General features: G+C 36.0%; 1 protein-coding gene across 13 annotated transcripts in view; it reads right to left on the reverse strand.

The window, feature by feature from the left end:
- LOC110453732 (sodium/calcium exchanger 2-like) overlaps positions 1-25,485 on the reverse strand; it is a 211,920-nt gene that overhangs the window by 14,701 nt on the left and 171,734 nt on the right. For 8 of the 13 annotated variants that reach the window (XM_021502826.1, XM_021502838.1, XM_021502825.1 and 5 more), the window contains 10 exons: positions 19,963-20,064; positions 16,679-16,744; positions 15,208-15,234; positions 9,340-9,473; positions 8,302-8,401; positions 7,848-7,859; positions 2,495-2,522; positions 1,887-2,036; positions 537-699; positions 20-143 (listed from right to left, as the gene is read on the reverse strand). In XM_021502826.1, coding sequence (XP_021358501.1) covers positions 20-143; positions 537-699; positions 1,887-2,036; positions 2,495-2,522; positions 7,848-7,859; positions 8,302-8,401; positions 9,340-9,473; positions 15,208-15,234; positions 16,679-16,744; positions 19,963-20,064 — 906 coding nt within the window. Of the gene's footprint in view, positions 1-19; positions 144-536; positions 700-1,886; positions 2,037-2,494; positions 2,523-7,847; positions 7,860-8,301; positions 8,402-9,339; positions 9,474-13,001; positions 13,008-15,207; positions 15,235-16,678; positions 16,745-19,962; positions 20,065-25,485 lie in introns of all 13 variants that reach the window. The other 5 variants (XM_021502836.1, XM_021502835.1, XM_021502833.1 and 2 more) reach the window with 5 other exon arrangements.

Genomic DNA, 25,485 nt, shown 5'->3' on the forward strand with positions numbered 1-25,485 from the left:
CCTTTCTAACTTCGCTTACATGGTTGAGTATTCCATGGTGACCTTGCCATCAAAGCCATGCTCCCGCACCACCCGGCAACTCACTTTGCCCGACTTCAGATCTGCATAGCAGTGAGGGTGTTCAAACAGAAACTCCCCAGGCTCTGTAGACAAATCAGTAGATATAAATACATGTAAACATCTTATTTTTCTAAAAAAATATATTTCAAAATGACAAATTCTTTTCTAGCTTTTAGCAATAACAATCATAATTCCAAAACAAACTGCTCATGCAAATCCATCAGCTTTCATACATAAGATATGTAAAAGAAATGTTTTCGTTTTCAATTCATTGGAAACAGTTCTGGTCTGTCATAAGATCCAAGAAGTTATAATACCACTTACTGATAGTTGTGGATTTGACTTCCAAAGTTGAAGAAAACTTGTCTTAATGCATTTGTACACTCGACCAATAGCTACCCATGCTCTGTCACCTCCATCAAAAATTGTCCGAATTACAAACAGAGCGGACATCAGTATAGATCTAGGCTACCTACCGTCATCGTCCACGATGGTAACCCTGGTGACACTTGGGTCGCCAATGTTACTGCCGTTGTTGGGGTTCTTCAGAATGATGTAGAAGTCAACATCACTCTCAAACTGCTGGTCATTGATGACGGGGATTGTAATGGACTTGGTGAACTCATTCTCCTTGAATGTCTGCAAAAATATTGTGACACATATTTGTATTAAGGTAACTGTGGAAAAACTGAACTGTTGGTGTTCCAAATGCAATGCCAGATGTTTAGAGAACTCCTAGGGATAGTACTTTAGGATATATGTAAACAGTCCATGAGTTATTAGATATCCTAAATGAAGCAAAGATAACTTAATAATATTTGTATTCTCAACACAATTTCCTAAATTTATACCTGTCAGGGAATCAGTGTGTATGTCGGGTAAATCCCTGTGTGTATTGAGGAATCTATGTATGTCTTTTAAGGAAATTATTGCATATACTTACAGAAAATACATACATATACTTTAAGGAAATATGTGCATGTACTAATATGGAGAATTCCATAATTTAACTTGTGAAGAATCTCTGTGTATACTATCAAACACTTACTGAGGGTAAATACGAGTAATCAATAATTGAACTGGGAATCCCTGAATGCACTTAAAAGGAATTCCTGAGTGCAATAATCAGGATTCCCCCAGTATACTTACAAAGAGTATCAGAGTGTACTCCCAGGGGATAATTGAATGTACTTAAAAGGAATTGAAGAGTTTGATGATGTGGACTCCTCGAGTGAACTTACAAGGAGTATCAGAATGTACTTCTAGACGATTACCGAGTATACTTATGAGGAACCCTTGAGTGTACTTATGTGTACTTACAAGGAACCCTCGAGTGTACTTATGAAGACCTCCTGAGTGTACCTACGAGGAACCCTTGAGTGTACTTATGGGGACCTTCTGAGTGTACTTACGAGGAACCCTTGAGTGTACTTATGGGGACCTCCTGAGTGTACTTACAAGGAACCCTTGAGTGTACTTATGGGGACCTTCTGAGTGTACTTACAAGGAACCCTTAAGTGTACTTATGGGGACCTCCTGAGTGTACTTACAAGGAACCCTGGAGTGTACTTATGGGGACCTTCTGAGTGTACTTAGAAGGAACCCTTGAGTGTACTTATGGGGACCTTCTGAGTGTACTTAGAAGGAACCCTTGAGTGTACTTATGGGGACCTTCTGCGTGTACTTACGAGGAACCCTTGAGTGTACTTACGAGGAACCCTTGAGTGTACCTATTGGGACGTTCTGAGTGTACTTACAATGAACCCTTGAGTGGAATTATGGGGACCTCATGAGTGTACTTACGAGGAACCCTTGAGTGTACTTACGAGGAACCCTTGAGTGTACTTGAAGTCCTTGCCAGCCTTGGCTGATCCTTCCCTCGTCTCATACTCCACTGTCACGTCCCCAGTAAACGTCTGCTCTGACTCAGACGATGGTGCCACCTTACCTCCCTTCGCAGCTCCGGCATCTCCATTCTGTTACACAATAATTAAAAACGTATCAGTATTGCTGATATAATCGAGAAATCTTGTGTCCATAAATGCTGGCTTAAGGAGAAAATCTACCGGCTTGGCGTTTGACATGTGTATTGCTGGTTGAAAGTGACAAACTTTCTGTCGAGCACTTGCTCTTTTTAGAGATAATTAAGCCTTCAGTCTACGTAGATGGCTGGTATTATCATTGCTGGTTACGGACAGAAGAACTTCCTGAATCGGTCTGAGAACTTCCTGTACTGTCAATTGCTTCAATCTATGTCTCAAACCTGTATAGGTAATTATTCAATACTATGAGGTTTAAAGGTTAAATGTTCAATTTTACAATTGGATGTGAGGCAGGATCGAAGTCACATGCTAAAATCGAAATCAGCCTAAAACATTTGGGTAGCAATTAGTTTAGCAAATGAAACTAAACTGGTCTTGATGTAAATACTTACTGCAATCTGTGGCTTACTTCCAGGCTTCCTGTGAACAGTAGAAAAAACAAACTGTAACATTTCTGTTTTTGTTATTTTAAATTTCTACTTATTTGCTATTTTTTTTAAATTATTGATTATAAGTTAAAATGGTATTTGAAAGCACTTCAACAGCAAAAGCCATGCATATTATCATTGCTGAATTGTCTGTTTTAGTTTGAATGTGAATATCTATTTTCCCCATGAGAATATTTCCACCTTTTCTATGTTAACTGTCACATTAGGGTTTGGTACTTAACACTTTAAATTCTGAATATTAGACATTAGGGTTGGAACTTTACTCATAAAGGTTTTGCACTTTATTCATTTGGGTCTTGCCTTGTATACATTATGGCTGGTTACTTTACAAGGTTTTATACTTTTCCTGTGATGGGTTTATACTTTACACATTTGGGTTTTGCACTTAATACATTCAGGTTTTGTACTTTACACATTAAGGTTATGTACTTTACACATTAGGGTTTTGCACTTTATACATTCAGGTTTTTTACTTTACACATTTTTTTTTTTACTTTACATATTTGGGTTTTGCACTTTACATATTTGGGTTTTGCACTTTACACATTTGTTTTTTTACTTTACACATGAGGGTTTTTTACTTTACACATTTGGGTTTTTACTTTACACATTTGGGTTTTTGCACTTTATACAAAGGTTTTGTGCTTCACACTTTATTATTGAGTATAACAGTCAGACAACACAATGTGGGAATCATTGGAAGGGCTTCATACTCAGAAACCATATCCAATCTATAGCCATAAACATTTAATTAGGAATTGAACAATTATGACTTTCAAACAAATGTGCAGGGAATCAAATTGAACCTAACACAAACATAAAATTAAGTACACAGGTATGAAAACAAGAGTGAAGGTTAGTATGGTATAAATACTCTGGTCACTCAAAGATGCAATACCTCGTTACACAGAACCAGGAAACGATACTCATAATAGCATCAGGTAGTGTATTACCGGTTTTCTAGTCAGCTAGAATGGTACCACGATACTTAGGTATCTGGTGAAGACCTTTTTCACACATCTTGCTATCAAGTCATAAGTTTTTTTTATTATTAAGTTTTTACTTAAAAATTTAAAGGGTTATGTATATGTTCTTATCACATAAATTTTGATTCCAAATTTTGGCAGAAGCCGTTAATTTGTGTCTGGTCTCGCAAGGTTCTACGCATCAAGCACTTACTAGTACAAAGGGTATAAACCTCTTGTATATCTAATTTAAATCCAATTAATAAAATGATGTACTCCTGCTTATCGAAAACTGTATATCTGAATCAACAACCATTGTGTATTCACACGACTGTGAAGTGCCGTTGATCTTATCACATGACCATTACAGCCAATCAATTCAACTATGATAATGCAAATAACTATAGGAGACCTTTTTTCCCTTTCCTGTATTGATTTATTGATAGATAGGGCAACCACTTGTAACTTTCATTGCGCAGATAACTTCAAAACAGAAACTGATTGATAAGGAATACAATAACATACAACTATAACACAGTTATCTTCCCTTGGTTTTAGTGTTTAGTGATCAAGTCCGACAAGATTTCACGATAGTTTTGAAGTAAATCATGTGCGTACATTGTCATCTAATTTTGTTTCATCTCTTATATCTTACGTGCTGCAGTAGTGATATTTATCAATCAACCTTTGACCTAAATAACGAGGATGCTGCAAAACATTAATGTTTATCAATCAAAACTTTATATTCAATGATAAAGCAAATTCATTAGTGTTTATCAATTATTGCATTCATTTACGTTTATCAATCAAAATTCAACTAATTACAATGATGTTGCAAAACATTAATGTTTATCAATTAAACTTCACCTAATTACAATGATGCTGCAAAACATCAATGTTTATCAATTAAACTTTACCTAATTACAATGATGCTGCAAAACATTAATGTTTTATCAATTAACTTTATAAATACAATGATAATGGAATTCATTAACATTTATCAATTATTGCATTCATTAAAATTTATCAATTAAACTTCAACTATTTACAACGATGCTGCAATACATTAATGTTGCAATGCAGCAATGTTTATCAATAAACCTGCACAGCTAGCTACAATGATGTGACGTATATCAATTCACTCACTATCAGTAATTCTGCAACAGAGTAACATTTATCGATCAATTATTCAGAATCTTTATAACATACTACAGGCTAGATTACATCAACATTTAGAAGGCATGCAATGACTTTTTTTCCTTTTTTAAGAACAGTTTTTCAGAAATTTCATTATTTCTTTACATTCATGTTCGTAATTTTGTTAATATTATGTGTTGAACACAGCAAGATGTGGCCTGAAAAAAAGGAATGTTATGGGGATTCTGAAAAGTGGACAGGATTATATTGGCAAGTTGTTCAAAGTTTAGACTCCTGATTCAAAGAATTATCAAGGTTTGAAATGTTTCGTTTAAATTTAAAGTAAATTGGACAAGCAATCTTTAGTATTGTAAATCACTTGTATTTTGGTAGTTATTAATTTTTGCATATATTTGCATGAATTTAAAATTTACCGCATGTTCATTTTGTGAATTCAGCTCTCAAAAGAGGAGTGACTTGTAGTGTTATTGTGATAGTATAGCATCAGGAAACATAAGTGACTTACCATACAATAAGTTACCACCTTTAACAGGTCAATATTGAAACTGTTCATACACTACATGTGTAAAACGGACTATGTGGCAAACTATTATGAATAGGAGACAATGCCTATAGTACTTTGAACAACGTGTTGGGATTTATGTGCTGTTTGAGGTTTGGTGGTGGAACACTACAGCCTTTACCCTATAAGTGCCATAATAGCTTCACTGCGCTGCCTTTGGAGGTACGGTATAATAGGGGATCTGTGAGCAAAAAACATGGGAAACTTAAAAAAAAAAAATCCAATAGATACAGGAATCAGAAACAAAACTATGTGGAGGATTAACAACAGGTGTAGGACGGACACATACATATGTGTGCATTCAGATCCAAGATGGTGGTCCGCTTTGGTTTTACACGTTTGAAGTGGAGTTAGATTAAACGTACCCAAAGTCATATCAGTCACCAAGAAGATGATGCAGCAGCCGTACCCGAAGTCAATTGGGTCGACAGGGAGATTGGACAAACATGCTAGAAGTCACACAGGTCAAAAGTGAGATAGGACAGATATGCCCTAAGTCACACAGGTCAAAAGTGAGATAGGACAGATATGCCCCAAGGCCTATTGGTCAACTGATCATGAGATATTGGACAGACTATCGAAAGTCGTTCTGTCAACACAGAGACAGGACAAACACGTTTGAAGTCACAAAGGTCAACACAAATACGAAAAACAGACATGTCTCACACAGAGGTCAACACGAATACGAAAAACAGACATGTCTCACACAGAGGTCAGCTAGTGGCCAACAGATAGACTGGACAGACATACCCAAAGTCATTTGGGTCAACAGGAAGATAAGACAAATACACTTGAGGTCAACAAGGCAATATTTGTGCTTCAATAATACCGTGATAAACATTCCACTTATATATTATTATGATTTTGCCTTGGAACACAGTGTCTGGCCACCTCCAGCTGTTTACAGATGTGTATTGCTAATGGCAATCTAGAACTAGCTTTGGTCAGAGTCACTAACACTGATAGATTTCGTTATCTGGTGTCACCAATAATCGGTGAATTAGACCTGGTAACAGATCGGATCCCTAATCCCACTACCTCCCATCATTCTCTATTTATACACGGACCAGGACAATTACGGTAGGCCCGGAGGCTTCGATCCTAGTGCCATCTCTAGGACATCGAAATTCAATCACTCGTCTCCAATTTCTTGCCCTACTAAAGCTACTAGATGTCAGGATAATATACGTGTAATTTCATACATATCTCATCTAATAGTGTTGACAAAATCTAAATATAGATATGATTTAACATATGCAAGATCTAGGGAGGCCTCAAATTGCAGATGATGAGCAAGATTTGCATATTCCCCATGTATATAGATATACGTGAAACAACTGTTCTGCAGGATTCGTTGTTGGCCCCAAATCTGTCAATATGTACATTTAATTGTTATTAATGGCCCTGACTCTATTTTGTAGATTTACACACTGATCCTTACTGTGTTCCCTAAAAGCGTACCAATACATGCAAAGCTTGTTATTGATGCTTTATATCTTTTGTAGATATGAGTATATGCCTATTATAGGTTCCAAATAAGTTACTTGTATCCTTACCAGGAAGCCGAAATTCAGACTGAAAATATCTTTAGAACAGGCCCCAAATATGTATACCAGTATTTTTTTAAGGTAATTTAAAGCAAACAGTTAACATGATAATTCCATGCACAATCAGCACAGTAGTCAAATTTTAATGACATGTTGATGCAGCTCTGTGTCAGCTACAACACTTCCTTCTTCTTTTACATCTGTATTTGTTCTATTTTCACAGGAAATTCTTTATAAAGAAAATTCAACTTCACAGCAGTTGAGAAAATGTTAAAACTTCCTAAATTCATGTAATTACAACACTGTATACAAATTTTAGTTTTCCATTTTTAATTACAATGTAAACAAAGTTAAACACAGATTTAAATTTTTTTTTTTAATTTTTTTTTTTCATTTATCTGCATTTTACATGCTGCAATGATTTTGCCGGTAAAAAAACATAAGATCTGTTAGTTTTCTTTGCATACAATAAGAATAATACCATGAATTCTACCTTACTTTTAAGCACTTAAGAAGTTAACAATAAGTGTGATTTCTATTTACCATTGTTCACCAGTGATAAGCACATGTTCACTAATAAGCCCACCCCTTGCCAGAGAGTTGATGTGTTTCTTCCGTATAAAGAGTCAATTTACAGGATACAGGCTTATTACTGGTGAAGCATGGCAATGACTTCTATCTAGAGTCTTAAAGACACAACAAAATGTACTTTTAGTAGTCTTAGACACAACAACAAATAAGAAATCCATATCTACCTACAATTAAAACACGACAAAAACTTCACATGTGGTCACCATATTCTATCTAGGTGATTGTCACATCAAACAATATATCAATATATGCTAGAAGCTAGCTCAGTCATGGCAAGATAGTCCAGGCATTTTACAGACAAATTTAATAACGATTAACACCTTCCCCCCTCAAAAATGCCTGGACTAAAAATTACGATGTATATATAGTGTATATAATATATAGAAAGGAGATGACATGAGAGAAAGCTAAGACAGATGGAGTGCACACATAGAAACTATCTTGCATCTAGGTGCGGCATTGTCTGGGCTTACCCTTGGTCAGAACTGCGTAAAAACAGACATAACGTCACACGCCTGTACATAAACAAGCAGACCGCGCCACCCCTCGATGGTAGTGGCAGTTTATCCTTACGAAATAACTCTTTACATATCTCTTCCTAAGAATCGCTGATTTTGAAATTCAACCTAGCATTGACTATAACTGAATATATGGCCAAGAAGCTTGGATCTATAGCAAGCACATGTTCAAAGCTTCTGATAATTTGAGTAATTTACAATCATGTTGAAAAGTGAGGCATGCTTTATATTTTTTTTTTTTTTTAACCTTTTTGAACCTCATTCTGAAAATTATAAATGAACTGATGTTTTTTTAGGGTTTAAAACACAATAGGCATATATAATAACTGGAGAACTTTGAAACAAATCATAATACAGTGTATTTGTGAAGGCAAAAAGACTTGAGCTGGATTTTTTTTCAAGTACTTACGGAAGGTTCCTGTGGAACAGAACATCCACATCTAAAGTGCCAGTGCTCTCCAGTACGGCGTAACGGTCGGAGGCAAATGTAAACTTTCCAAACAGCTCGCCTGCATTACATAATCAATTAATTAATAAATTGCTAGATACTATAGAAATCAACTTGCTATTATCAAAAGCATTATCCTGTAATTCCTATCATGCGTGCAGTCGTATATGTATTGCTATTGTAAAAGGAATGTGCAGATGTAGCATCTATTAATTGTTAACATATTTTCTATTGTACTTCTTTCAAAACAATGTTTTGACCCAGTAGCCTCAGCTCAACTGATATCACAGACGTGTGAAGTGGTAAAGTTTTGGCCACAATCTCCAAATATTCCTGAGGGTTTAAATTTCGCAAAATTTTCCCGCATTCGCGAAATTGGAAAAAAACCCCAACAAGAATATTAGCGACTATACAGTAGCAAGCTATTTCAGAGGTAACGTTGCTATTTTGAAGACTATTTTGAGGTATTATTTACAAGGACTGAGATATGATGGTATTTAATTACCAAGAGATGAAATTGTAGACACATGAAAATGTTACAGCAGACACAATTTAGGTCAAATTCCCATTCAACATCAGCAAGCATTCTAGCCACTTGGTTTGGGACAAGAAAAACACTCCAGAAAGCAGAATCATCCGACATTGGTTAACGACCTTATTCCATTGAGCATGTTGCTCTTCAAGTTCGACTGGCTGTAGTGGGCATATTGCTTTTTGTGTTACTGTCTCTAGTAAAAGACAATATCATTACAAGCATATTTACATGTTGCTTGTTTTATAACTTCGGAGACCTTAGTAACCTGTTTATATTGGGGTACCTCTGATCAGTACGTCATGTAAGAACGAAAACAACAAGAGCATACCAGAGTGTCAGCAAAACCATAATTTTGAACTCAAAATCGATAAAACCAGGGCAACATACAAACAAAGAAAAGATTTACATGGAAACCCTTGAAAAGATACAAGGAGACTTCCATGACCTTCGATTCAGTGACCTACCAGTAGGCATCTTGCCCTTGATGTTGATGTTCTGGACAGTCTGGACAACCTCTGCAAATCTCGCCGAAGCTTTTCCGCTGCCAGTTCTCATTTTCTTGTTTCCAGTCATGGCACTAACAACAGCATGACGGAATCTGTCGTAGGGAAGAAAAATACAGATGTTACTGGTCAGTTTCTACCAAGCATTTCCACCTTAAGTGTCCAATGGTCAAAAATGCTACCGAACATGAACCAAAAATTATAAGATCTAGCATTGCACATGCAAAACAAAATAATCTACTCTCTCTAGAAACAAAATCATATCTGTTATCACTAAAAACAAAACACATAACCGTCAAAACATTTATAGACCTGATTCTATGTAGTATACTAACACTTTATTCTTTATCTTTAATTTGAATGACTAGGTGATCCAATATACAAGACCATTACTCAAGGGTCCGAATAAATCTAACCCGACGTTTCTTACTTTATACGACAAAGTACATTGGGGAAAGACCACATATAAAAGATGGATGTCCAGAAACTGTTAACTTAGTCTGCCAATAATGATTAATACGGACATCTAAAAGGCTTCTGGAGTTAATGACCAGGACAATATGGTGGTCAGATGATGTCAGTGGCTTGTAATCTGGTTGTACCAGACAGATACCACTAAAGAGCCCGCGGTCACATCTGTGACACTGAACAAGCTCTATTATAAGATCTCTTGATATATAAACAATAACAAAAATAATGTTATTTTTTTTCCCCATTTTCTACCTTTCTTTTATGACAGTTTCAATTTAAAGTTTAAGAACTCTAGATCAAATTTTCAGATAAAACAAAGAGTTTTTGTTTATTTTTTATTATGTGATAATTTCGTAACTTATCGTTAAAAATCTTGAACAGATCGTGATTTTTTGTAAATTGTTGTTAAGATAGGTTGTTGAGATAGCATATCAATTAAATGCATATATATATAATCAGAAATAAAAGAAGCATATTCATGAGATATTGTGCGAAAAAAGTTGTGTGGCACTATATCCTGAAGCTAGACTAGCACATGCATCTTAGAGTGCTTTCTGGCATGTCCAAAAACTGTACAAACACATGCAGGTACTGCTCAGTGCATTCTCATGCCCCAAAGATGTACTACGAGTCTAAACTAACACATGCAAGTACAGTGAGAGCTTGCTCATGCCCCAAAGATGAGCTATTTATTATATTCAGCAAAGTACATCTTTAAAATAGAACCACCAACAAGAGGATAAGAAAGTGAAACTGCTGGACAAGCAGGACATGCAGACACACTCCGACAGGCCAAAAGATGAGGCACGGATCTTTGTTATTCACAGCAGCTGTAGCTTCCGTTATTTGCCAGAGATTCATTACTGCACAATTCTCTTCATCACTTATATCATATGTAGAAAACATTATTGATTTGTAAAGATGAATACTCAGGAAAACAGAAACGCTATACAGTTTATATTGTAGAAGCACAATTTCTCTTCTTCTAAAGCATGCACACATGTCACATAATAGAAAAGAATAGAAATCCATTCCAAAAAGGAGTAAGCGCCATGAAAATCTTCATCATTCTATACATGTACTAATTCCTAAAAATACACACAAGTTTGAAATTCTTTGTCCAAAAGTGGGATCGAGTGGGATACTGATTCTTATTCATTTAAACATTTTCTTTTTTTTAAACATATCCATATTTAGATTGGTTAAAGGAACAACTTCTCTACAATAGAATAACTGTAAATGATATCTAGGAAATCCAACAGTCCACCCTTATCCCTTTATAATTGTGTAGTATCTTGGAAATTAGGACACCTTGCTATCACTCTTTCTAAATGGAGCCTAACTGGAAATCAAAAAATTCCCCACAGCCAAAACCATTCTTATTCATGCAGTATCTAGGGGGAATCCAGCTATTCAAACATTTCAACATCGTGATCATCTCTAATTAAATCTAACAGGAATACGGCCTTTATAAATTGAAAAAACTTCCAACTTAAAAAAGTTGATAAATATCATTCAATAATCCAGCCTCAGTACATATGATGGAGCACTGAGTTCTGTCCAACAGGTCACATCATACTGTTGTAAAGTTTACACGACAACACATATTCAACAATGATGAATCACTTTCAACAGTATTACATTGAAAACAGAGAGGATACCTCCTAAACAATCTAACATTCAACACTTTCTATGGTCATCGTTTGGGTGCTGGGGACTGAAGATACTGTCTAATAAGAGTTGTAATCACAAACATAGAGGTTGGTATCCCAGAAGGGACACAGTACAAAGTTAAACATGTATAGGTCTATTTACTAACAGTAAATTACTGAGGGTCAGTTAGGTGGGACTACAGGAGGATAAAGGAGGCATTATATCTGTCTGCACTAACATCTGGCCTATCATGGAAATTATTTTCCTTAAATTGATATTGATTGACTTAAGTGATTTTAACTTAACAAGAGGTCCAATGGACCTGTATTGCTCACCTGGTATTAATCTCTCACTTGTAACCTTAAATTTGGACTAAAATTAAGCTACAGGAAAACTATCAGTATCTATGACTGTCAGTCATTCAAAAGAACTTTTAAAAGATTTTAACACATTTGGTCCCTGTGACCTTGAAAGTCTAACAAAGTCATTAAGTTGAACAAACTATATCCCTGCATGCAATATGCTAATATCATCACCCTAGACTTTTTACACATTTAACCATACCAGAATGTGACCTTGAAAAAAGGTAAAGGTCAATCAAATGAACAAACTTGATTATAAGCTCTTCATCTGAGCAGGCCACTGGTCAAATATCACTTAACTATTCTTTTTTTTTATTATTCAGAAGCGCTTTTTTAAAACAAATTTGACCCCTGTGACCTTGATTTTGAGTCAATATCATTCTTTTGAACAAACTTGGTATCCCTTCATCCAAGCAATCTACTGGCCAATAACATCAACATGGTCATTTTGGTTATTCAGAAGATGTTTAAAAGTTTTGAAGACAACTGATCCATGTGACCTTGAATATAAATAAGTGAAGGTCATTCATTTGAACAGATTTGTAAATCTTTTATCCCAGCATGTTACCATCCATATATCATCACCAAGCTGGGCCTTTTGGTTATTCAGAAAAAGTCGTTTAAAAGCTGTTTTCAAAACATTTGACCCCTGTGACTTTGGATATGGGTGAAGGTCATTCATTTGAACGAACTTGGTAGCCCTTCATGACTCTGCATGCTTTTGGCCAAATTACATCACCCTTGCCATTGTGGTTATTGAGAAAAAGACCCTGGATGGACAAACAATGGACAACGAACACAGCGCCATGGCATAAACTCACTTGACTTTACTCAGGCCAGGTGAGCTAAAAATGCAAACCAAATAAGAATTTATAACAGGTGTTGTTTTTAAATATATTTCAGTGTCAAAGTTTAAAGAATAATTATAATACAAGATGAATACTTTATATCTTATGTACTTTCATAAGAAAGAGGTCTGATTTAATACAATTAAATAACAACAACTGAGGCAGAAGTCTGCCGTGAGCGTTACAAGATTATGAGGTAAAATAAGCAGACAGATGAAGGTATGCTTTGTGAATTCAGCAGAGAGTTACACATAAGGGAGATCACTCAAAAAAAAGTGATTTTTCGCACCTGAACCTATGGGTCATTCCAGGTAAAGAATGGAAATGCAACAAGAAAAATACAAAAAAAAATTAACATAAATAACTTGAATTAAATTAAACACAAATCTTATTTAAAAAGAAATAAAACAAACCTGAACAAATTATACATTTAAATAATGACAATGGATTACAAAAATTACCTCATATAATACACAAAACTCTAGTAAATTATAAAATGACATGTTATGTATCACAATTGATGCCTGGACGCAAGCAAGCAATTAAGGTTCAACTTATTGGAAATAGAAGCGTCAATCAGTACATGCTATTTTCAATATAACAGTCTTGCTGTGCTGAACACTTACAAAACCTCAAGTTTTCATTGCAAAACAGTCCGTTTAAATTTATTTGTTAATTAAGAAAGTCATCATTTATTCATCATGTGAAGAAAGGCAAAGAATAATGTTCTATTTGCAAAGGATCTATAATAAGCTACAGACGATCTCAAGATGTGGACAACAACTCTACAGTGATGTGGTGACCATTAAAGGAGTTGTGCAATAATATCGTTGATTTATAACTAGCCTATTCTTATTCCTGCTTTTCTCTTCCACCTGAAACAAAACAATCAAATGTTTTCACTCTGCGAGCAGTCTCCTTGCACAGCAAATCATGTCCTTGTAAAATCCTAGTGTGTGGCCTATATTTGGGAATAGTTTAAACCAGAGGCTTCCTTAAGGTGCCGTTGATAACTGATATTTCTTGCATTTATTTTCCGCATAAATTTATATTATGCATCAATCACAAATTCAAGTATTATGTGAACATTTTTTTTTTTTAAGATAGAGAGTCCCCCCACTTTTTTTACTGCATAATCATCACTGCAATATTCATACAAAGATAATTATAGGGCAATGTAGTTCTTTTTAGCTTTCTGCTTTATAATCAAGATTTAATTTCGGTAGCGCAGACGTTTTCACAAAATGATTAAAATATCAATAGATATCTTTCTTTTGTATTTAACTCTTTGCTGTAGTAAATTGACATGCAACTCCAAGTCATAAAAATCCTGAACAATTGGAACTCTTTTTATTTGGAGATACAACACAGAGCTCTGGGACTCTCTACCTTAATGCTTAAGGAATTGTGTATTAATAAATTTCATTGATAGGTATGTAAAGGTCTGGTTGGGAAATTAAGAGAAATATCAGTTATCTACAGCATTGCCACAGGCTAAAAGCTGGGATCTCTGGGGAAGGCAAGCCTACGATTGTATATATACAAGCATGGGAAAACATCATATTTAGGAAAAAAAATGAAAATAAACTGCAACCTCCCCTCCGTCTATTTTGTTCCCCTTAAGATAAACACAGAAAAAATTCAAGTTAAACAGCAAAGGATTTAACATTACCATAACAAGTTCAGATTTCATAAAAATTCTGTTTCAATGTTTACAAACTCTATCAATTTTAAACTTTAGTCCCCTGTACATCTTTTTGACCTGTTCACAATTTATTTGAATTATATCCTTAACGCCAGTTATTAACATGTTTCCAACAATTCGGACACAACAAATTTCTTTCGCATTTGAATCCTATACAAACATTCAGAAAGGTTGGTGTCAGGAGATCATAGACCTTGTTCTGATGCTTTGGATGATACTAAATTCAACAACTTTAAGTTTAATCTGCTAGCTAGTCCTTGACCCGAGTATGCGATCCAAATGTACTAAGCTTACTGTGCCAGTGGCCAGGAAAACTTAAATGAAGCAGTAGACTTGATATATACCACATGAGGGTAGATTGCAGTTTGAGATAACCAGAGATGTTCCTCCAATTTTATTGCAAAAAGCTGGAGGACCTGAATCGTCGCTCCACTATAGGAACCAATGATGGGGCTTGCATTTCAAACCTCAGTGGGTTGATTTCTACAATTTTCATGCTGCTCTCCATATGAGTTTAAGTTTATAGATTGAATGAAAACGTTTGCATTTAACATCAAAGAAATTAACTTATCCTAGGGTCAAAATTTCAAAAGGTGCTGTTACAGTGCTTACAATGAAGAACAGGAATTTTCAATGTGAATTCAATAAAGAACAAACAACTACATTTTGAAAGGCTTTAGAGAAAATATTTAGTCATCTCGTAAGCAAAAAACCCCATCAGTTTTGACCTACATATGCAACCATGCTGGGGAGAAAGTGATGTAACTGAACCAGAGAACTGTTTACTTACTGAGCTCGCACGGCCATGCTTGTCTTTCTGTGAACATGGTAGTGAACATGCAGTCTTTATCTAGTACAACTCAACCTAGCTTTGTTTGCCTTGACCGACTATCAAACTAGTCGCCACATAAAACATCATTTCCGCTTACACATATTTCTTCTTCTTGGATAATAATACTTATCAGTGAAAGAATGTGTTCATATTTGTTGTTTCAACAGTGCAAAATTGCAAAGATCTAAAATGTTCACATTTAAAAATGAAAAATCCAGAAACACAAACAATATGTATGCAGGCATTTTGGAGTGCGGTCCTGGGATGATGATACAGATGTAAGTGTGTGTTTTAGAGTCAGCAGTGGTGTAGAAATAAACGTTCTCCTTTGACTGTCCAATCCAGATAATTGTAGAACTAGCATCAATACTGTGCATGCATGTGTATAATGGGGTTATCAATCGTCAATCCATTGTAATGGAAGGTCATCTAACTGAAAGGTCAGTGTTGAGAAATTGAGAGCTATCCAGCATCCAATTTTGTCATCAAAAGAGATATGAGTCTTTAAAAGTTTTCGAGGGATTATCAAGTATACTAAAATGTCATCATTAATGCAGGGTTACCAATAGCTTAAAGAAAAACCTGAAGGGTCAAATGTCCAATAGTTGTCCTCATCCTGAAAGTTCAAAGTTCCAATGGTTATCCTGTAAGATCAAAGGGTCAATGGTTGTCTTGAAGGGTCAAATGTCTAATAGTTGTCTTGAAAGGTTAATGTCCAATGGCTATCGTAAAGGGTCAAAGGTCCAATATGGCTATCCTGTAAGGTCAAAGGTCTAATGGTTTTCCTAAAGGGTCAAAGTCCAATGGTGGTCTTGATAGATCAAAGGTTCAATGACTGTCCTGAATGGGCAAAGGTCAAATCACTGTCCTGAAGGGTCAAAGATCCAATGGTTATCCTGAAGGGTCAAATGTCCAATGGCTGTCCTGTAAGGTTCAAAGTCCAATGGTGGTCTTGATAGATCAAAGGTCCAATGGCTATCCCGAATGGGCAAATGTCCAATGGCTGTCCTGAAGAGTTATGAAGCATCCAATTGATGTCAGGAAATATGTTTTGTTGTCAGGAAATATGTTAAGTTTTTAACAGAAGTCATAGGTTTAAGTTTATAACAGTTTTGTCATTAATAAAAAGTCATGTAAGTCTGATGGCTTTACTGAAATTTCATGCAGTGTCCATTACTTGTCATTGCTTGTCCAGTAAATGTCATGAAGGGAATTAAAGCAATAATAATAATATGAGATATTCAGAAAGCACAAGGAATGGTATAGAAATGATGATATAAAGAAGTAATGGAGGATGATAGGATACATTGATGGTTTGGGGTCACTGTGTACTGGTTTCCAGGTTAAATAGCGCCGCCTGTGTACAGTGGCGTCTGATTGTGAGGATGGTAGCCTGCTTCTGGGGAGGGTGATAAAAAGAGATTCTTACTCAATATAGTCATGTAACAACGACTCGGATGACCCGTGATCAGACAGTTCATCTTCCTTCTGGATACTACGAGAATCAACAACATTGTCATCAGAAAGTGGGTAACGTGACCTGTCGCCAGTGTTAACAGCACCGTTTTACATAAACAGTGGTGACTAGATTTCACATCCATATAAAACTGAAGATTTAGAAAAAACATTTATAATAAGGTCCTTTAAAAAAAAAAATCCAGATGTTCTTCAAATTTTTATTTGTCACTTGTAACAAGACCTGATAAATTTTGTTGACATTCAGCGACACTTCTTGTTTAACTTTCCATGTGTGTGATTCATGCATGTTACACAAGATTAAAGACATTTTTACTTTCTAAAGTAAATCAATCTAAACCCCCTTCAGATGTCGTTGCCATTTCACAGACTTCCATCGAGCAGAAGAAACAGGGTTTTCTGTAAACACAGGGAACCCAACAAAATGCATTTTAGATTAATGTTTTAATTGATACAAGCCGGGCAGTGTTGTTTGTGCTCCGTTGCTGAAATTCTACGCTTGATTTCAAACATGTTTGCTGGAGCTATCTATGATAGATCTGAAGGAAGCTGACCCCTATCCGTCACATGTGTCAACATGAAATTGATGCAGCCGGATTGGCGAGCTGTGGGGCTTTCAGGGACATCAATACCAGGAGTCGATCGAGTCTGTTGGATTCTCTCTCGGCAATATTAAGACATTTATCGTACCAACTCCCTAACTCTGTTGGTGCTCTCTATGTTCCAGGTTCTTACTTGGTCGACAGTAACACTTCTAATACTAAACTTTATTTTATAACAATTATGGAAGATATAAAGTTATAGTAATACTAATCCCTCCTTTGCCTATAATAGCATCGCAGGCTGTTTTAATATGGGAGTAGATCAGGGTCCCCAGAAAAACCCTACACAGGCAGGTGACCACATATCTTTTCACATCAGGCAGCATATATATGTAGCTGTTTTTAAACCGTTTCAAGACAAGGGGAGATTTGGTTTGGTTTAGTATTGTTTAACGTCCTATCAAAAACAAGGGGGAGAACCACCAGTTGCTTTTTGAAACAGTCCCTCAAGAACCAACCAAAGCCAAAATAAGCCACACAAGCTGTAAATTAGGAACCCATAACGACGGGGTCTTAACAAGGGCAGGAAATATTTTTCGACACAGAACTACAAGAATTTGTTGAATGTTCATAGAAAATTCTACATGTGAGTGTGTAAATCGAAAGAATGTTGTGTCAACTATTTGTGAGACAGATATAGTTTGTGTGAAACGTAAAAGCATCAGAAAGGTGAAAGTTATCAAGCACAGAAATTTTGTGGAAAGTACTGAGCCATCGAAAGTCAAAGATAAGTGATTGAAGCGTATCTAGAAGTTAGGTGTAATCTATCTACATGGGATGTAAAGAATGTCATTTTCTTCTTGAGAAATGATATAATTTGAAGAGATGGTGAAAAAGGGTTATATTCCTATGTGTTTGTTTGTTTAATGCAGAATAGAATGTCAGTATTGTAACAATTAACTCGTTCACCCCTGAAATTTCATAATGAACTATTCCAACCTTTTGAATTGGAAGAGTTCAAATGTGTCTTCAGGGGTAAATGAGTTAAAACATGAGTTTTTCATAAAGAGACTTATCTAAGAGCATGGTAAATAATAGAGCCTTCCTCAGGAATTCTAGTAGATACAATACTGATTGTCTCTGGCCGGATATTATGGTGAACATTGTAACACACAGGAAAGAAAATAACAAAAAGTATCAAGACTTACCGTCAATTTATTTGAGCATGCATGGGGAAAACAGAGACAGAAATATCTAAATACGGCGACTATGACAACATATAAGGAAGGGCACACTAAAACACTTGGGGGAAGTCACCAAAACTTATTGTAGACTTTTCGACAACATTAAAGGAATAATTTTAATTTCATACTTGATCCAATATTTTGTAGGCCATTTATAAGTAAGTGCATAGGGGTAATCTTTTGAAGGACATATTCAAAAGTAACTTCGGACAATTTTTTCAAGTATGTATTTAAAAACACCTCTTGGCAATGTCCTGCAAGACATATTCCGAGTACCTTTGCACAATTTCTTGAAGGACCTTTATATTCAAAAGTAACTTCGGACAATTTTTTCAAGTATGTATTTAAAAGCGCCTTTGGGCAATGTCTTGTAGGACATATTCCGAGTACCTTTCAAAGGACATACTCAGAATCAACCTTTGTGGACCTTATGTTTAAGATAATATGTTATCAATAATCATTTAAGGACAACCTCGGGCAAGAATTATCCTTTTGAAGATACCAATCCAATGACCCAATAAGTAAAGTAAAACCAGACATGTAAGCAACTCAACTTATTGTGGAGGGAAAGGGAAATTATGACCAGGGTTGACTAAACCGAATCTGTATAAAAAACAAAACTAACATATAGTATAAATAACGGAGACTTAAATTAATTATGTGCACAAAAAATACAATCCTTTGCTCTTTCGAAAAGTCCATTAAGGAAGCATTGTTGCTCTCTAGAACTAATTTACAGGATCAAAAAAGATTTCCGTTTTCATCAACACGTTTCCCTACCACAAGATAATCAGTTAATATTTCTAAAGGACAGGGCCCAGCTGACAAAGGTGACGTAACCTTTTGCAATACCACACACCTAATATCACACAGGTACAATACAGATAGGGGGGATACTAAAAAGACAAAGGGGTGACTGTAACAAACACTGTCAGATACAAAGGGAGGGGGGAAAGGGGAGGAATAGTATCATCTTGTACAACACAGGGAGGGAACACCAAAGAAGGAACAGCCTGAATTCACACACTGTCAGCAATATATACTAGGGAAACTCAATCTCTCACATCAGTTTGCAAACACTCTAAGCAAATCTGCACATTGAGATTTGCATGCATTATCCATGCATCTGCCAAAGCAAATATGTCACTATTATCAATACAAATTACATTAAATAATTGTTGTAAAAACACTGTTGTTATGCTCTGGTCTTGGTGATATATGGCAATCTTGGTTACCATAGTTACTGTACCACGGTCAGCTGTTCGTCAAGGAAGAGAAGTGTTTAAATACATATAATTAAATGAAATAAGAAATTCTCAAATTGAAGTCATGAGTAAGAAAATATAGTCATCATATTGTAGTAAGAGGCAATAGCATATTGATACAAGAGGCCAAAGTCCGTCACTAAGTGTTGTGTTGCTTAGTGAATACTCCTTGTAAATAAGACTGACCTGGCACGAGCAAAGGCTTGGGGCTCCTTGGTGCTCTTTTCCACATTGAGGCGTTCGGAGACGGATCCCTGGTCTGCTCCCGCTGTTCCCTTATCATTGTGGCTACAACAAACCAAGATAAGGACATACTGTAGCATAGATGTGTTTTATAAGGACATATTGTAGCATAGATGTGTTTTATAAGGACATACTGTAGCATAGATATGTTTTATAAGGACATACTGTAGCATAGATGTGTTTCATAAGGACATACTATAGCATAATAGGTTTTATAAGGACATACTGTAGCATAGATGTGTTTTATAAGGACATATTGTAGTATAGATGTGTTTTATAAGGACATACTGTAGCATAGATATGTTTTGTCTAAATTGGGTTATTGGCACAGTAGCATATTTCAATCCTGGTGTCTACAAGCTAACAAACACATATCGTTGCCTAGTTGTACCAGCGTTTAACCAGGAATAGTTTAGCATATTTACTGAGATTTTAACCCAGTACGCCACACTGTAGCCTAATTGCGACCATCTGAACTGAGCACCTACTCACACTATAGCCCAGTTACATGTGTCTACGTGTAGTAGGGTACACTGTAACTATAATTACTAGTGTCTAAACCAAGTAACTTACACCGTACCTATAGTTACTAGTGTCTTAACCAAGTAACTTACACCGTAACTATAGTTACTAGTGTCTAAACCAAGTTACTTACAATGTAACTATAGTTACTAGTGCCAATAATGAAGTTACTTACACTGTAACTATAGTTACTAGTATCTAAACCAAGCTACTCATACTGTAGCCCAGTAACAGGTGTCTACATGTAGTAGGGTACACTTTTACTATAGTTACTAGTGTCTAAATCTAGCTACTCACAATGTAGCCTAGGTACAGGTGTCTACATGTAGTAGGGTACACTTTTACTATAGTTACTAGTGTCTAAATCTAGCGACTCACACTGTAGCCTAGGTACAGGTGTCTACATGTAGTAGGGTACACTTTTACTATAGTTACTAGTGTCTAAATCTAGCGACTCACACTGTAGCCTAGGTACAGGTGTCTACATGTAGTAGGGTACACTGAGCACCTACTCACACTGTAGCCCAGTTACATGTGTCTACATGTAGTAGGGTACACTGTAACTATGGTTACTGGTGTCTAAACCAAGTTACTTACAATGTAACTATAGTTACTAGTGCCAATAATGAAGTAACTTACACTGTAACTATAGTTACTAGTATCTAAACCAAGCTACTCATACTGTAGCCCAGTAACAGGTGTCTACATGTAGTAGGGGACACTGTAACTATAGTTACTGGTGTCTAAATCTAGCTACTAATACTGTAGCCCAGTTACAGGGGTCTACATGTAGTAGGGTACACTGTAACTATAATTACTAGTGTCTAAACCAAGTAACTTACACCGTAACTATAGTTACTAGTATCTAAACCAAGCTACTAACACTGTAGCCCAGGTACAGGTGTCTACATGTAGTAGGGTACACTTTTACTATAGTTACTAGTGTCTAAATCTAGCTACTCACACTGTAGCCTAGGTACAGGTGTCTACATGTAGTAGGGTACACTGTAACTTCAGTTACGGGTGTCTAAACCTAGCTACTTACACTGTAGCCCAGTTACAGGTGTCTACATGTAGCAGGGTACACTGTAACTATAGTTACTGGTGTCTAAACCCAGCTACTTACACTATAGCCCAGTTACAGGTGTCTACCTGTAGTAGGGCACACTGTAACTATAGTTACTGGTGTCTAAACCTAGCTACTCACACTGTAACTATAGTTACTGGTGTCTAACCCTATTTACTTACACTGTAGCCTAGTTACAGGTGTCTACATGTAGTAGGGTACAATGTAACTTTAGTTACTGGTGTCTAAACCTAGCTACTCACACTGTAGCCCAGGTACAGGTGTCTACATGTAGTAGGGTACACTGCTGTAACTATAGTTACTGGTGTCTAAACCTAGCTTCTAACACTGTAGCCCAGGTACAGGTGTCTACATGTAGTAGGGTACACTGTAACTATAGTTACTGGTGTCTAAACCTAGCTACTAACACTGTAGCTGATTTACATGTGTCTACATTTAGGAGGGTACTCTGTAACTATAGTTACTGGTGTCTAAACCTAGCTACTTACACTGTAGCCCAGTTACAGGTGTCTACATGTAGTAGGGTACACTGTAACTATAGTTACTGGTGTCTAAACCTAGCTTCTAACACTGTTGCCCAGGTACAGGTGTCTACATGTAGTAGGGTACACTGTAACTATAGTTACTGGTGTCTAAACCTAGCTACTCACACTCTAGCCCAGTAACAGGTGTCTGCATGTAGTAGGGTACACTGTAACTATAGTTACTGGTGTCTAAACCTAGCTACTAACACTGTAGCCCAGGTACAGGTGTCTACATGTAGTAGGGTACACTGTAACTACAGTCACTGGTGTCTAAACCTAGCTACTTACACTGTAGCCCAGTTACAGGTGTCTACTTGTAGTTGGGTACACTGTCATTATAGTTACTGGTGTCTAAACCTAGCTACTCACACTGTAGCCCAGGTACAGGTGGCTACATGTAGTAGGGTACACTGTAACTATAGGTACTGGTGTCTAAACCTAGCTACTCACACTGTATCTATAGTTACTGGTGTCTAAACCAAGCTACTAACACTGTAGCCCAGGTACAGGAGTCTACATATAGTAGGGTACACTGTAACTATAGTTACTAGTGTTTAAACCTAGCTACTCACACTGTAGCCCAGTTACAGGTGTCTACATGTAGTAGGGTACACTGTAACTATAGTTACTAGTGTTTAAACCTAGCTACTCACACTGTAGCCCAGTTACAGGTGTCTACATGTAGTAGGGTACACTGTAACTATAGGTACTGGTGTCTAAACCTAGCTACTCACACTGTCACTATAGTTCCTGGTGTCTAAACCTAGCTACTCACACTGTAGCCCAGTTACAGGTGTCTACATGTAGTAGGGTACACTGTTACTATAGTTACTGGTGTCTAAACCTAGCTACTCACACTGTAACTATAGTTACTGGTGTCTAAACCAAGCTACTATAACACTTTAGCCAATTTACAGCTGTGTTAGCCAAAAACGGTACATTGTAGCCATGATAAAAAGCCATCATATTCAACCAGAACAAACAATTGATCTTTCCTTATGTCAACAATTTTTTTTCAAAGATTATTTCAAAAATATTTGTTTGGACTACTGTTGTCTGTTACTGACCATTTTCTGTGAAATAGGACCAATCTTTTTCTTGAAAATTGAATAATTTTACTGTGACACAAGATTACAAAACAATTTTCAAAAACACAAAACCTGTTTATAATGAACTCCAGGGACCCGAATCACTGCTATAGACTGTTTGACATTTTTTTAAATTTCACTTCCAGCAGACACAATAGGAATTCTTCAGAGGTATTAATATAAGCTTAGCTAAGTGTGTGCACATCAAGCATGCTTTACTGCAGTTAAAAAATTGTAAAGATCAAAAAAAGTTTCAAAGTTGTTTTTTTTTACATATATATAGGGTAGCGTTACATGTTCATTAGTAGAATTTTAAGGACAAGACACCCCATTTGTACTAAAAACTAGTATAATACACATACTATCAGGCTAGACCAGAATACAGGTCAGCCACATGATGTAGGTGACACAGAGTAACTCTGATGTTCATATTTTACAATACAAATCATAATCAATTTTTCATATCGGTTTAAAATTAGGGTATTATATTGCTTGATTACCTACTTAAACACACTGACATATCAGGACTGATTAGTGTGACACAAAGACGGACTTGTGAAGTATTTATGTGTGTGTTGTGAGGCACTCAACTGATCGAAAGATTACCACTATACAACCTCATCTTACAGGGGTCCCCACGATTCTAATGCTACCATACAAAACCATTGGACCTTCAGGTCAACTTAATGTGTGTGCAGAGCTCTGCTTACGTAAAACTTATCTCTCCCAACAATGGGCCTTTTGCATGACCGGCTACTGAAATATCGTGAGTTTATATACATCAATAAATACATGAGGATTAATTTGTTTTCAAATTCAAATTCTTTTAACATAAAACAAATTGCAACAGAAATGCATGTTTACTGATTGATCGGCACATGTTTTGATGTTGGCTAGTCAAGCCTTCCTGTAATGGTAAACTCATCACACAATTAACATTCACCTTTGTTGACTTCGGATAAGTTATTTCGCCATAAAGTTCAGAATCACACATTTCAAATTCCTTTCCATTATTTTATATTTCCATAAGTTTCATAGTTTATTTGGTAATAATGGTTATTTTATGCAAATAAAGACGAATCGCAACCCGGCTACGTATCATACAGCCGATCTTTATTAAATGCGTCATCATATGATTATAGTATGTGAAGGTCAAAAGCTCCTTTTGGTGTCTGTATGATATATTTGGGCTAAATTTGATAATATCTAACGGTCACAATACCCTTCGACTTCAAACACAAATTGGACAACGCTATAGATCAAGCATTATACTGCTTGAGGAGATCGGCCTTTGAACGACTGACATGTTAAACATTAGCTGCAATAAATTGAAAATGCTAAAACACATGCATAAAGACATTTTGCCTCAACAATTTTTTTTTTTTTAATTTCATTACTGAACAAAGATACACCTGAATATATGTATTGAATATATATACAAAACATTAATTGCTTTATACAAATATAAGCTATACAAGTTAGCATTCACAAAATACTGTATATACATATAGATTGGTTTATATGTGCAGAACATGCAAGTTAGTCTAGGTGTTGGGGACATGCAACAATTATCACAACTATTCTGTATCCCTTAGTTATATTACATAACTCACAAATCTACTACTTCATGGTATCACTTGGAAATGTTTGAGAGTCTGTCTCACAAATCGACTACGTTAATGCTATCACTTGGAAATGTTTGAGAGTCTGTCTCACAAATCTACTACGTTAATGCTATCACTTGGAAATGTTTGAGAGTCTGTCAAAGAGTTTTGGTTTTGTATTCCTGTAACGATTGCTGCAGTTCCAGTCACACGGCAATCAGGACTGCATGACCATGTGACAATTATAATTGACCATGTGACAACTAAGACTGATCATGTGACAATTATGTGACAATTAGAGATTTTATAATGGATCATGTGACAACTAAGACTGATCATGCAACAATAAGGATGTTCATAACTAATCATGTGACAAGCAAGACTTAATCACAGGACAATTATGATCTTCAATAACTCATCATGTGACAATCAAGACTGCACGATCATGTGACAATTATGATCTTCATTGTTGATCACATGACAATCAAGATTGATGATATGACAATCAAGACTGAATCATGTGACAATTAGGATATTCATAATTGATCATGTGACAATCAAGATTGATCATGTGACAATCAAGATTGATCATGTGACAACTTAGACTGATCATGTGACAATTTTGACTGATCATGTGACAA

This window comes from Mizuhopecten yessoensis, unplaced genomic scaffold (genome assembly GCF_002113885.1).
Source record: "Mizuhopecten yessoensis strain PY_sf001 unplaced genomic scaffold, ASM211388v2 scaffold7493, whole genome shotgun sequence".
NCBI classification, from domain to species: Eukaryota; Metazoa; Mollusca; class Bivalvia; order Pectinida; family Pectinidae; genus Mizuhopecten; species Mizuhopecten yessoensis.